At 42.4% G+C, this 12905-nt stretch overlaps 2 protein-coding genes across 6 annotated transcripts in view; both read left to right on the top strand.

Annotated features, from left to right (window-relative positions):
- farp2 (FERM, RhoGEF and pleckstrin domain protein 2) overlaps positions 1–8447 on the top strand; it is a 31848-nt gene extending 23401 nt beyond the window's left edge. For 2 of the 4 annotated variants that reach the window (XM_086047164.1, XM_086047161.1), the window contains exons 17-28: positions 233–314; positions 415–652; positions 999–1129; positions 2013–2081; positions 2693–2782; positions 2879–2899; positions 3808–3890; positions 3979–4097; positions 4661–4824; positions 6816–6923; positions 7609–7760; positions 7867–8447. In XM_086047164.1, the coding sequence (XP_085903290.1) occupies positions 233–314; positions 415–652; positions 999–1129; positions 2013–2081; positions 2693–2782; positions 2879–2899; positions 3808–3890; positions 3979–4097; positions 4661–4824; positions 6816–6923; positions 7609–7760; positions 7867–7978 (1369 nt within the window). In that variant the 3' untranslated portion in view covers positions 7979–8447. Of the gene's footprint in view, positions 1–232; positions 315–414; positions 653–998; positions 1130–2012; positions 2082–2692; positions 2783–2878; positions 2900–3807; positions 3891–3978; positions 4098–4660; positions 4825–5757; positions 5892–6815; positions 6924–7608; positions 7761–7866 lie in introns of all 4 variants that reach the window. The other 2 variants (XM_086047163.1, XM_086047162.1) reach the window with 2 other exon arrangements.
- Positions 8448–8760: 313 nt separating this feature from the next.
- boka (BCL2 family apoptosis regulator BOK a) lies at positions 8761–12874 on the top strand. 2 transcript variants are annotated; one of them, XM_086048504.1, is made up of 4 exons: positions 8761–9145; positions 9542–9670; positions 11725–11888; positions 12206–12874. In XM_086048504.1, exons 1-4 carry the CDS (start codon positions 8935–8937, stop codon positions 12209–12211), a joined length of 510 nt encoding a protein of 169 aa, XP_085904630.1. In that variant the 5' UTR covers positions 8761–8934; the 3' UTR covers positions 12212–12874. The 2 variants fall into 2 exon arrangements, with proteins under 2 accessions (XP_085904630.1, XP_085904629.1); XM_086048503.1 differs by having other exon boundaries at positions 12202–12874.
- The last annotated feature ends 31 nt before the right edge of the window (positions 12875–12905 follow it).

Genomic DNA, 12905 nt, shown 5'->3' with positions numbered 1-12905 from the left:
TGATCCCCGTGCGGATAAAGGCCGAGACCCTGCTGCAAACAGTGAAAATCCGCAAGTAACTGAGGTTTCTCTCTCTCTCTGAAGGGGTTGTTACTCTACCGTAATTGCGTACAGATGCCACAAGTTACTTTTGTCTAAAAGAAGCTCCTAAAGTCATCTCTGATTGATCAGTCTGAGTTTCCAGGTGGTGTGGCCTCGTGAAATGAAGACACAAGTTTTGTTTTCCCCGCAGGGAGGGCCGCTCTAATGCTCACGTCAAAGGCGACTACCAGAGGATTGGTGACGTGATGCTCAAGAATATGTCGGCTCTCAAGGTGAGAATTCACCTATTGTGATACTGAGAGCTTTTCTTTTCTCTTTTTTTCCATTGTACTTAATGTGTAAAACGTTTGACATGCCTGTCCCTCCCCTCAGGGCTACACCGGCTACCTGCAGAAGCACGACGAGGTGCTGACGGAGCTGGAGAAGGCCAGCAAGCGGCTGAAGAAGCTGGAGACGGTCTACAAGGAGTTTGAGCTTCAGAAGGTGTGTTACCTGCCACTCAACACCTTCCTGCTCAAGCCCATCCAGCGCCTCATGCACTACAAGCTCATCCTGGAGCGCCTGTGCAAGCACTACGGCCCCGCCCACCGCCACCACACCGACTGCAAAGGTGAGCGCACGCACAACAACAAAAAAAAAAACACATGCTCAGAAGCGGTAGTGGTCGGTCAAGCTTAGCAAAGTCATCTCAGCTGGCGTTAACACTATCAGAAGCATTGACCTACATTTACAACCTAAAATCTAATACAGTGACGCCTCGATCAAAACACTTACATAATTTTTGCCAATTGAAAGGAATGTAAGGCTCTGCAAAAAACAAACACATTTGTTTCATTCTTTTTTTTTTTTATTTCTTTTTTAAATGAAACCGTGAAAATGTTTCATAAAAAGAGAATTGAAATTAAATGGCCAGTAGTGGCATAAAGGAATTGAATTAATAATAATTTTGTGTGCAGAGGCTCTAAAGGAGGTGGCGGAGATCACGGCGCAGCTCCAGAGCAGCCTCATCCGTCTGGAGAACTTCCAGAAGCTCACTGAGCTGCAGCGAGACCTCATCGGGATCGACAACTTGACGGCACCCGGGAGGGTGAGTTTGGCTTTTGAGTTAGGGTTGTAAATTGAGGTTTCACGTTAGGGTTTCAAGCCTCGCTTAGAGTTTCATAGAGCAATTCAAATCGGGGTTTCAAAATAGTTTTGTTTGAAGTCAGGGTTAGGATTTTAAGTTTAGGTTAGTTTTTCAAGATAGGGTTTATAACATTTCAAATTGGGGTTTGAAGCCTGAGTTGTGGCTTCAAATTATTGTTTTGAGCCTGGGTTAGGGTATCAAACACAATGTTTCAAATTAGTATCTCAAGTCAAGCTTTGGGTTTCAAGGTAGAGTAAGTGTTGTAAGTCAGGGTTCAGGTTTCAAGATACTGTAGGGCTTTGAGCCTTGGTTGTGATCAAGTTAGGGTTTCAAGCCTTGGTTAGGGTTTTAAATTTGCATTTCAATTCAAGGTTAGGGTTTCAAGTCAGGTTAGGGTTTTAAGTAAGGGTTTGGTTTAATATTTGCATTTCAAGTCAGGATTTGGGTTTAAAAAATAGGGTTAGTGTTTCAAAGTATTAGGGTTTCAAACCTTTATAGCTTTTCAAATTAGGGTTGTAGTATTGACTTGTGGATTGAAATGAGAGTTTTAATCCTGGGTTAGGGTATTAAATATGTGTTGTTTCGACTTGGTATTACAAGTCAGGGTTTGGGGTTTCAAGTCAGGGTTGCTCATCAGCGTTAGGCTTTCAGGTTAGGTTTGGGTTTCAAGCTAGGATTATACTAGGCTGTTATCGAGCCTGGTTTAGGGTTGCAATCTGAGGTTGGGTTTTTCATTTGGCTTTAAAGTCAGGTCTGAGATTTTTCATTTGGGTTTTCGAGTCAGGGTTAAGTGGGAGCAGTGTCTTATGGTGGCATAAATAAAGTGCTGTGACTCTCTCTGAAGGAATTCATACGGGAGGGCTGCCTGTACAAGCTGACCAAGAAGGGACTGCAGCAAAGAATGTTCTTCCTGGTGAGGAGATATCAACAATTACATGAACCAAGTGTTAATAACCCTCAAAGCTTATTGGTGGCCATTTTTCTTACTTTGTTTTTTGCTACTTGTACTGCGTAAAGTGTTGAACTAACATCAGTTCTTGTCGTTAGTAGAAAAGAGACATTTGTTTTCATTTTTTTAACCACCAGTACCACGTTTTTATCTCACATTACCAATGCAGTGGTGCGAGGGAAATGTCAAAGACGAGCTAACGAATAGCATTGATAGTCGTGCTGTTAAGACGCTTTTAAGCAACGGCTATTTGGACACAAATGGTCCGTCAACACATGTAGAAGGACAATCTTAACAATACAGGCATATTTTCTTAATTCTCTGCAACAAATAACTAATATTATTGCTGCTCACTGAGTCACTTGAGTGCTTGTGAAACTATTCGTCTTCGTTTGTCTGTATGACTGTTTTATACTGCCTCCTGCTGGCCTTGTCACTCATACCAGAAGGAGCTGCAACGAATTAAGCATGTACAAACGGTTTAATTCTTTACATTCTGTTTAGTTATGTTATTACTAGGGTCTGACTGAATTTTATTTTTATTTACATTTTTTATTTTTTTTGTCATCTGTCAGTTCTCAGACATGCTCCTCTACACCAGCAAAGGCGTCACGGCAACCAATCAGTTCAAAGTGCACGGACAGCTGCCCCTCCACGGCATGATTGTGAGTTTTTCCCATTACGGGGGGGATAGAAAGAAGGTGTGAAGGGCGGGTTCGTGCTGACGTTTGCGTGTCTCTGCTTTTAAACTCCGGCCGCAGCTCATAATTTTGGATGCTCCGGTAAGTCTGATGTGCTGTCAGTCAGCTCACCTGCTAAACCTCCTCGTCTTTTTCTTCCTCGGCTTCCTTTTACTTCCTTGCTTAATAGCAGGGAACTCATCCTACACATACTCCTGGCAATCCCCCAAAAAACTATGTAATGTCCCAAAAGCTGGTTAGGGTTTTAAAACAGGATTATTGTTGGGGTATCAATACAGGCTTAAGGTTTCAAGTTGGGTTTTGAGTCCGGTTTGGGTTTCATGTCAATGTTATTGTTCATGTTTAATGGCAATGTTGTGGTTTACAGTTAGTGTTTCAAGACTTGGTTTGGGTTTAGAATTATGGTTTCAGACCAGGGATATGATTTTGAATAAGGTTTGTGGTTTTAAGTCAGAGTGAAGGGTTCAAGCCAGGGTTGGGGTTTCAAGTCTTGTGTGTAGACATGGTTAGGGTTTGGAATTTTGGTTTCAGACCAGGCGATATGGTTTTAAGTTTTAAGCGCTGGGGTTTTGGTTCAAGCCAGGATTAGGGTGTCAAGTTAGGGTTGCTGTTTTAAATCAAGGTGTTGGTTTCAAAGTAAGGTTTCAAGACAGGGTTAGCGCTTCACGCCAGAGTTAAGGTCTGAAGTCAGTATTAAGGTTTGCAGTTAGACGTTCAGGGTCAGGTTGTCATGGCAGCGTTATTGTTTCAAGTTTGGGTTGCAAGCGTATATTAGACTGTTGCATAAGCATTTCAAGTCAGGGCATATATTTTCCAGCTAGGGTTTCAAGTCAGGGTTAGGGTTTCAAATTAGGTTTTCAAACCTGACTTATGGTTTCAAACACAGGTTAGGGTTTCATATGGTGTCCAAGTAGGGTATCAAGCCTGGCTTAGGGTTTCAAAGTAGGGCATCAACAGGTGTGTGACTTTTGTGTTCTCTGCATCTACAGGTGGAGGAGAGCGAGATGGAATGGGCGGTGCCTCACTGCTTCACAATCTACTCTGCACACAGGACCATCGTGGTGGCGGCCAGGTCAGTGGCATCGCTTCCTGTCTGTCCGTGACATCACTTCCTGTTGCTCTGCGCGCAAGCCCTTCATGTTTTGTTTGTGTTCACGCAGCTCCAAAGTGGAGATGAGCAAGTGGATCGAGGACCTCAACATGGCCATCGACTTGGCCAGGAAGTCTCAGGAGAAGTCCAGCGTCTTCCTGGATGGAGGCCTCGCCGATCACTCCAATCGTAAGAGAGGGAGCGAGTCAATGTGACCTGGAGGTGGGACACTTTATTAGGAACACCGGACATAAAGAAACTAGGGTTTCAAATTTGGCTCAAGGTTTCAAGATATATGTTAGTGTTTGACATTATCGTTTTAAGAAGTGATTAGGGTTTGAAATCAGAGTATCAAATGAAGTCTGGTAGGGTTTCAAATCTTGTTTGGGTTTCAAGACAGAGTTAGGTTTGAATTTGGGCTTTCAAACCAGGGTTAGGATTCCACGTTAGCGTTTAGGTTTCAAGCAGAGCTCAGTGGTTTAGTTTAAGGTAGGAAGCCTTGTTTAAGGTTTTAAAATGGGGTTAGGGCTTCAGATTACGGTTTTAAAACAGGTTAGGTTCAAATATAATAGACAAGACAAGATGAGTGTTTTAATTAAGTGCTTTGTGAGATTGCTTACATTGCGCAGGTGTACCTAATGAAGTGTCCGCTGAGCGTGTTAGCTTCCCGTCCTGCCTCACCCTCCACCTCGCTCACCTCCTTCCATCCCTCCCCTCGTCTCCTCCCCGGCCTCCTCCCCGGCGCCGGTCAGGCTCTTCGGATGAGGTTTCTCTGGAGCAGGAGTCCGAGGACGACATGAACTCGTCGCGCACGTCCCTGGACAAGCAGACCCACCACCGCGCCAACACCACCATGCACGTGTGCTGGCACCGCAACACCAGCGTGTCCATGTCAGACCACAGCCTGGCTGTGGAGGTACTGCTGCCACCTGACCCCAACCACTTCATGTCAGACGCACGTACGAGGCATAAACGCGTTGGAACACAGCGGGTCGTTTTCGTGTGTCGCTAAGGAGACTCGCTGATGTTCTGATGGATGACATCTCCCTCCTCTTCTTTTACTGTGGTTACTTCCACTTTGTCTCTAGTGTAACTAACTCTTCCTTTTTCTCTCCATTGTAACATGCGAATACTTCCGCTTCCTCTTTAGTGTAACATGTTTTCAAGTTTAAAGGGGAAATGCAGGCTAACTAGTTGAAACAAGGCATTCTGATTAATATTGCATTTGTGGGATATGAGTTAAGCAGCAAAATCCACCCGTTTTTAGCCATCTCAGGGGGGCGGCCATTTTGCCACTTCTGTCGACAGAAAATGACATCACAGTTGCTCAGGGCTCAGGTAACGACCAATCACGGCTCAGCTTCAGAAGACAGGGGAGCCGTTTTCTTGAAAAAAAAATGTCTGGGTTGATTTCCTCTTGCTAACTCTAGTAGAAAACGCAAGCTTTCAAGTGTACTTCGCTAATGCTCTTGTGTAACATGCTAACTCTCTATTATAACACGCGAACTCTAGCGAGACACAACTACTCTCTTCGTAACACTTACTCGTCAGTGTGACTATAACCAGGCCTCTTCCTTTCCAGTGTTACACGCTAACACTCCTCCACAGGGTAACTCGCCAACTCTCCCATGAAACCTTTAAACCTTTCCTGTGCACTGTAACATGAACTTCCTCTTCTTTTCCCGAGTCATCCATACTTCCTCTTCCTGTCCATTGTAACACGCCACCTCTTCCTCTTGCACTCCTGTGTAACACATTAACACGGATTCTCTTTGGGGTAACACACTAACGCTTCTTTTTCCTTTTTTTTTTTTTTTTTTTTTCCTTGTTCCCCGACCGTCGCGTTCAGTTTCTCCCGCCGCGTCACCTGAGCTGCCTCCTCGCTACCTTCTGGGTCAGGGCCAGAGACCAAACACTATCACACACGTTTGCTGGTACCGCAACCAGAACCTCTCGCTCACTGATTACCTGCGCATGAACCAGGTAGCGCCACGGGAGTAGAATGAGTTCTAGATAGCCTTGCGTGTCCAACAGTGTCCGCACGAGAATAAATTGGTCATTCTTAGTGTGGTGCAAGGGCTCCCTCATATGGTATGGCATATTTGAGCTGCGAAAATGTATAATAAAAATTAAGTCCTGACTGAAAAGGATTTTTTTTTTTTAAGGCCAATGCCTCTGTCAGCATAATATTTCGATAACTGATTAATCGACCAATTAATAAAGGTGTGTATATATAAAGACTGGGCATTTTACAACAAATTGAGCGTCCGTTATTCGTCATCTGTCTGCAGCGTGGGTTACCCTTCAGTCGTCTGTCATTCGTTTTTATTTCTGGGGGTAAAAAAAAAAAATAATAGTACATACTATAGGCCGGTCCGCCTCTAATTTTAAAAGGCTGTCCGTCGGCGATACAGCACTTTGGAAGCCTGTTCACAGCCTGGTCCCTCACTCAAATCTGTCCCCCAAGTGACGAATGGCGGACTATATAAAGTCTATGCTTAGTCCATCTGTTTAAAAAAAAAAAAAAATTCTCGTCAGCCAAATGGGTGTCCGTCAGTGACTGATAAATGGACCGGTCCGTCACATAGGTGATGCAGCTCTGATGCTTACAACAACAAAGATGTAAATTACAGGCACAACATTTTACTGTTTTTCATACCATGTAACGTCAGTATTTGACTTTACAACAGAGAGGAAAATTGGCAAAAATTAACAGCTTCATATAAGAAAAAAAATGTGGGGGGGTCATTATTATTATTTATTGTACATAGGCAATACACAAATGGAATCATTACTTAAGTACAGTTTTTTTTATTTTCTTGTTTTTATTGCAGTGTTAAAGTTCAAATTGTGCATAATCTCATTGTGGTTGAATATATTAGATAAATGCTGTGATGTGGTGTGCAGAACCAGTTGTCGGGGTACCTTCTGAGGAAGTTCAAGAACAGCAACGGCTGGCAGAAACTCTGGGTGGTTTTCACCAACTTCTGCTTGTTCTTCTACAAGACGCACCAGGTGTGGAAACACACACACACTGAAACACAAACGGTTGAACATTGGCCAAATTTTCTCGATTTTGTTCCGATGTGATAAAAATGGTTCTCATAGGACATGATGGAAATGGAAAACACATGTCACAATCATCACAAGTCCAAGCCTTGCGTCTGTATTATTGACGTACTTGTTGTATTTTCCGCCACAGTTTTTAAATTCAATACTCATATTTATGTATTTTTCATGAAATGTCATTTCCCGATTTTTGTAGTTTTTCATTTTTTTTATCTAATAGTTTGTATTTTCAGATATTTTGGTGTAAAATTTTAGTTTCCTAGAGTTTTTGTATTTTCATTGTAACCTTTTTTAGTCTGTTGCATTTTATGTCTAATACAGTATTTGTTTTGTATTTTTCTAATATTTTACTACAATAGTTTTTGTATTCTACTTTATTGTATTTTCTACTCAATGTTTTTATTTTTCATTCTCATATTTGTGTATTTTGTTAACTTATTTCACAATATTTTTGTATTGTCTTTGTATTCCTTTTTTCTTATTTTGGAATCATCAATGTTTTGGAATAATCAATGTTTTCCCAGCATGTGTGTAGTTTTCATCTAATGTTTGCGCCCAATATTTAGCATTTAGCATATTTTTTGATTCAGATTTCTTTTTTATTTCTTAAAATTTGTGTGGTTGTGCTCAGGACGACTTCCCGCTGGCGAGCCTGCCGCTGCTGGGCTACACGGTGAGCACGCCTGAGGAGGAGGACGCCATCCACAAGGATTACGTCTTCAAGCTGCAGTTCAAGTCGCACGTGTACTTCTTCCGGGCCGAGAGCGAGTACACCTTTGAGAGGTCAGTATCTTGTTTCCAATGCTTTGTCATACCTCTACTTTTTTTTAAATTTTATTTTATTTTTTTTTAAAGCCCCTAACCGCTAACAGCCGTGTTGCACTCTCAGGTGGATGGAGGTGATCAAAAGCGCAGCCAGCGCTACAGGCCGCGTGAGTCTGCTGGTCCCCACCAAAGGAGATGGAGATGGAGGCCTTCCTACCGAGATGAATGGAAGCTGACGCAGAGGAGTCCACGTCTGCATGCCTCCTTACATTAACCACCTTAACATTGATTACTGCGTGGAGGCTCTTCAAGTTTTACAGGACCAACTTAGCAAAAAGGGTGTAGCAGGTCTAATGTTGAAGGAAGTGAGGTGTGAAGATATCGATGACGAAGAAGGTTCCTGAAAGTGCACACGAAAGACTTGAGTGTGTCGGTGCTGCTGTTCGTGCTGGCGTTGAATCAGTATTTGTCATTAACCAAGGCTGGTCCCTACTAAGATGGATGCTCTTAAACAATTCAAGCCGTATTGTTTCGTCTCATAACAAGGGCCGTCTTATGCGTCTGATCATGTCAGAAGGCGCTACGGTCTAGTCGTCTATTTATTGTGTAGTGTGCGTGCATGCGTACATGTGTGCGGGGAGCCTGTTTAGTCTTCCCATTGATTGTTTTTAAAACGCTGTCAAATAAAAATATCATTTCAGACTACACACTGTGCCTGCACGTATCCTTTTACATATATACTGATGAAAAAAATGGTTCATTTTTATTTGAAAATGCTTTTTAACAGTATTTTAAAAAAATCTCACTGAAAAAAAAAATTATATATATATATATATATATATATATATATATATATATATATAAAAAACTAAGAGATTAGAAAATGTTTAATTCAGAATATACTGTATTGGTTTGAAATAAAAATTAAAAATGCTTCTTGGGTCGTGTCTTGTGCGCATGCTCTTGTTTCAGGGGCGGGCCTATGGTCTAGATATAAAAATGTGTCCTTAGAAGGAAACTTTAACTTTGTTTTTTCTTCAGTGACGTGACGATAGGTAGAATGACCAATTTGCCGGACATTTCTCAACACACAATCACCGAGTAAGTCGTCGTTGCTATCCTCCAGGAGCTCGCGGAGGCGGCTCGCTGAGCGGCGCGCTCCTGGAGTTTGCTGGGGGAGTAGAAAGAGGACATGGAGATGTTACGCCGCTCGTCCGTGTTCGCCGCCGAGGTGTTCGACCGCTCGCCTACTGACAAGGAGCTGGTGTCCCAGGCCAAGGCGCTGTGCCGGGACTACATCCAATCCAGGCTGGGCCGCGCTGGCATCGGCTGGTCCAAGCCCGAGCAGCTCGCCTCCTCGTGGGGGACACACGGCGACGTGTCGGCAGTGCTCTTGTGGTTGGGTGAGCGCCACATCTGAGCCTTTTCATCCACCAGTTATGATATAGTTGAGAATGTCAAATAAAATGCTGGAGGGTTTAAACTGGGGCTACACAGATTTCTGACGTGGCTATACCCCGCCCTCGCCCCCCAGCCCCGATGTACTGCCATGCCTGCAAATATACCATATATTTATAAAACTAATATTAAAATCACAAACTAAACAAAAATGAAACATTTTTGAATGACTAAAACCTAACAAACTTGCTCTAAGAACTAATTATAACTTACTGAATTTAAAAAACTGAAGTCAAAAAGAAATAAAAACTATACCTATAATGAAAAATCCTAAACCATTATAACCCTGTTTGTTACATGGGTTGAAGTGAATGTTGCGTGGTGACCTGTTTGTGTTTAAGGTGACGAGCTGGAGTATCTGCGTCCCAGCGTTTATCGCAATGTGGCCAGGCAGCTCAACATCACGGTGGCCGCAGAGAGCGCGGTGACAGATGCCTTCCTGGCCGTCGCGGCCGACATCTTCTCTACGGGTGAGTCCGCAGTTTAGGAGTCTCGGGTTAGTGGGTCGCACGTCTGCCTCGCGGCTCTGAGGTTCCAGGTTTGAAACTGGGCTGCAAGCCTTCATGTTTTCTCACGACTAAAATATGGTTTTAGCTTAGGGAAGTGGAGTTGACATGAAGGGGAACTTGTTATCAGTCATCAGGTTAGTAAAATCATGAAGCCACTAAGGTGAATCAAACAAGGGTTCAGAAAATGCTTAGTTAGATATTTGGTCAACAGACATTTCCTACGGGAACACTAACGAGCCAATAAGAGAAGTCCAAGAAAGTCACAGTAGTCTCGTCCTTCTCAGCCTTTGCAATTTTTTAAAAAATTGCGTAGTTATTTATTTGTGGAATTAGCACCGATTTTCCTCACCGATATGTAAAACAAAAGCTGTTTTCGACAATAAATGAACAGCTTTCCCCTAGGCCAACTAGCTACTGTATTTGAATGTTTGTCAAAATGATTGTACTTGGAGAGCTAAGAATTTTTGGAGGTGGTGCTTGATGTAAAATGAATCACTGATCTATCTTAATCTGGCTATGGAGAATTTATTGCACATGATCATCCACAAAGGGAAAACTTTGGACTTTTTCTCTTAAAGAAAATGTTTCTGTCTTAAAACGTTGCACAGCAGTGCAGCTGTAAAATGCCAGCAAAGCAATGTCATGCTGCACTTTATACTCATGGAAGACAAACACAGAGTCAAGTGTGTTTATGGGAAGTGGAGACGGACGGGAAGCCAAAGTCGGGACGTCTAAACGGTACAAATATGGTCGACAGAGGTTCCTGTAAAATGAGATACACACTGCTCTGATTTGGTTTTTTTCACCCTTCTCAATGGGACATTGTAACACTAACACATCTCATCCAGCCGGAAAATATGCAGACAGGGGCATTTTTTCTGCCCTAAAAAACCTTCTCTGCTGCCAACTTTGCCGCCGGAAGAACACAGGACCTTGCCAAGGATCATCTGTGAACAAAAATAAAAGAAAATTATCTTTGTGTTGAGGGAGGCTACTTCCTGGTTCCTGGAGGTTAATGGGACGGCACCATCTTTCATTCTACTGTAGAACAGTGGTAACACTTCTGTTGTGACTCAAATAGCAAAAACTGAAAATTAGGGCTGTATTTCTTTGTCTTCCACATGTGTGCTATTTAGCAGGCTACTTCCTAATTCACTGAGAATGATCTATGATGACAGGAATGTACCACATAGGACAGAAGAGAACAGTTCTAGCATTACTAAACTCGAAAGAGAAAACCTGATTTCTCAAACAGAAATGGGGGAAAATTGTGGAATGATATATTTTTGATTGTCCAGTCGTGTGTGTGTGTGTGTGGGTGTGTGTGTGTGTGTGTGTGTGTGTGTGTTTGTGTTTAAGCTAGTAGGCTACATCCTGGTTCACTGAGGATGATGTAAGGAGACAAACTGGGCCATCTTTTGATTGGGGGACAGTGGGAACGGTTCCGTTCTGACTCAAATGACCTTATTGTATTTGTTGTTAATTTGTCTACACACCTGAATGCTATGCTTGATTACCGGTAGCGGGCTACTTCCTGGTCGACTTTGGATGACAAGACATTAGGACCATACCATTTTTGATTCTGGGACAGGAAGAACGGGTTCCATTGTGACTAGATTCCTGAAACAAAAGTGACTAAATCACAGAGCACCATATTTGTTTATTGTTTTGTTTTTCATTTACTAGTGCTGAGCTCACTTAGCAGGCTACTTCCTGGTTCACTGAGGATGCCATAAGACGATGGGGCTACATCATTTTTTTAAATTTCTGGAAATTGGAGAGCTCTTTGTGACTAAAACTGACAGAGAAAATACGATTCCTGAAAAAAAGGGAATAAATCACTGAGCACCATATTTATTTGTTTGCCCGCCTGTTGGCTGTGCTACGTTAGCAGACCACCTCCTGGTTCACTGAGGATGACGGGAATTTTTGGGGGGATTCTTGGCTGCCCCAGGAGAATGCTTCTAGGGTGGTAAAAGAAATTAATCAAGATGTGTGTATATGTGTGTGTCCAGGTGTGACGTGGGGTAAGGTTGTGTCTTTGTATGCGGTGGCTGGCTCTCTTGCCGTGGACTGCGTTCGCCACGGCCACCCTGCCATGGTTCATACCATTGTGGACTGCATGGGGGAGTTTGTCCGTAAAAGTCTGTCCACGTGGTTAAAACGCAGAGGAGGTTGGGTAAGCGCGCTCTCACTTACGCACACACACCAATGTTAACTTTAACTGTTTAGTGTCGTTCAAAGTAGGGTTTGAAACCTGCTTTAGCGTTTGAAATTAGGGGTTTAAATTTAGGTTAGGGCTTCAAAGTTGGGCTTCAAGTACACGTAATTCCGTGGCCTGAATTAGTTTTGAAAGGAGGGTTTCAAGCCAGGGTTTGGTTTGAAAGTAGGGTTTCAGGTGAAAATAAATGTTGAAAAGTAGGGTTTCAAGTGTGGTATTGTATTTAATATGAAATATTGTTTTACTTGTACTTCTTGCTCTTCTTGTTTAGGCAGACCTGACTAAATGTGTGGTGAGCACAGAGGTTGGTTTGCGTTCCCACTGGTTGGTATTGTCTCTGTGCACCTTTGGACACTATGTCAAGGCTGTGGTGCTGTACCTGCTTAGGGACAAGTGACGGTCCCTGGTTCATGATGCCCCTCCAACTCTCAAAACACACACACACACATACAATTATCCATAGGGTAAAAAAAAGTCCACACGTGCACATTGTACGTGTCATGTTATTAATACCTATGCCAGTTATTAAGATGACCACCACCTTGAAATAAACACAACCACTATAAATAATGCAACATGGCTGACTGTCAATACAGCCTTTGGTTGTGTTTATAATTATTTGCACAGAGTCACACACTAGCTGCACCTTATTAATTGTTTATTAATTATTAAAGCGCATATTTTGTTACTATGTGCGCATTTTTTAATTTTTATTTTTTAGCTTTCCACAAAACTGCCTATTATGCTCATTTTTAAGCATTTAAATTGTTTGATAAGAATAATGACAAAAGGATGTGGTAATCCTTTTCTGTGCTATAGTTATAGATTTGATACATGGATGAGCACTTTTCACTTTATTGTGGCTATGTTTTATTTCAGACATTCTGAATGTTGGACCAGAAATGTTTATATAAGTAATTAATAAATGTTTCTTTCATTCTTGACACGTTGTTGTATGGTCTTATTTAGCAGAGT

The sequence above is a fragment of the Filicampus tigris genome, chromosome 12, assembly GCF_054856515.1.
Source record: "Filicampus tigris isolate MCC_2025a chromosome 12, RoL_Ftig_1.0, whole genome shotgun sequence".
Classification (NCBI taxonomy): Eukaryota; Metazoa; Chordata; class Actinopteri; order Syngnathiformes; family Syngnathidae; genus Filicampus; species Filicampus tigris.
Note: the sequence above shows the minus strand (reverse complement) of the source record. Positions and strands in the feature narration are given on the sequence as shown.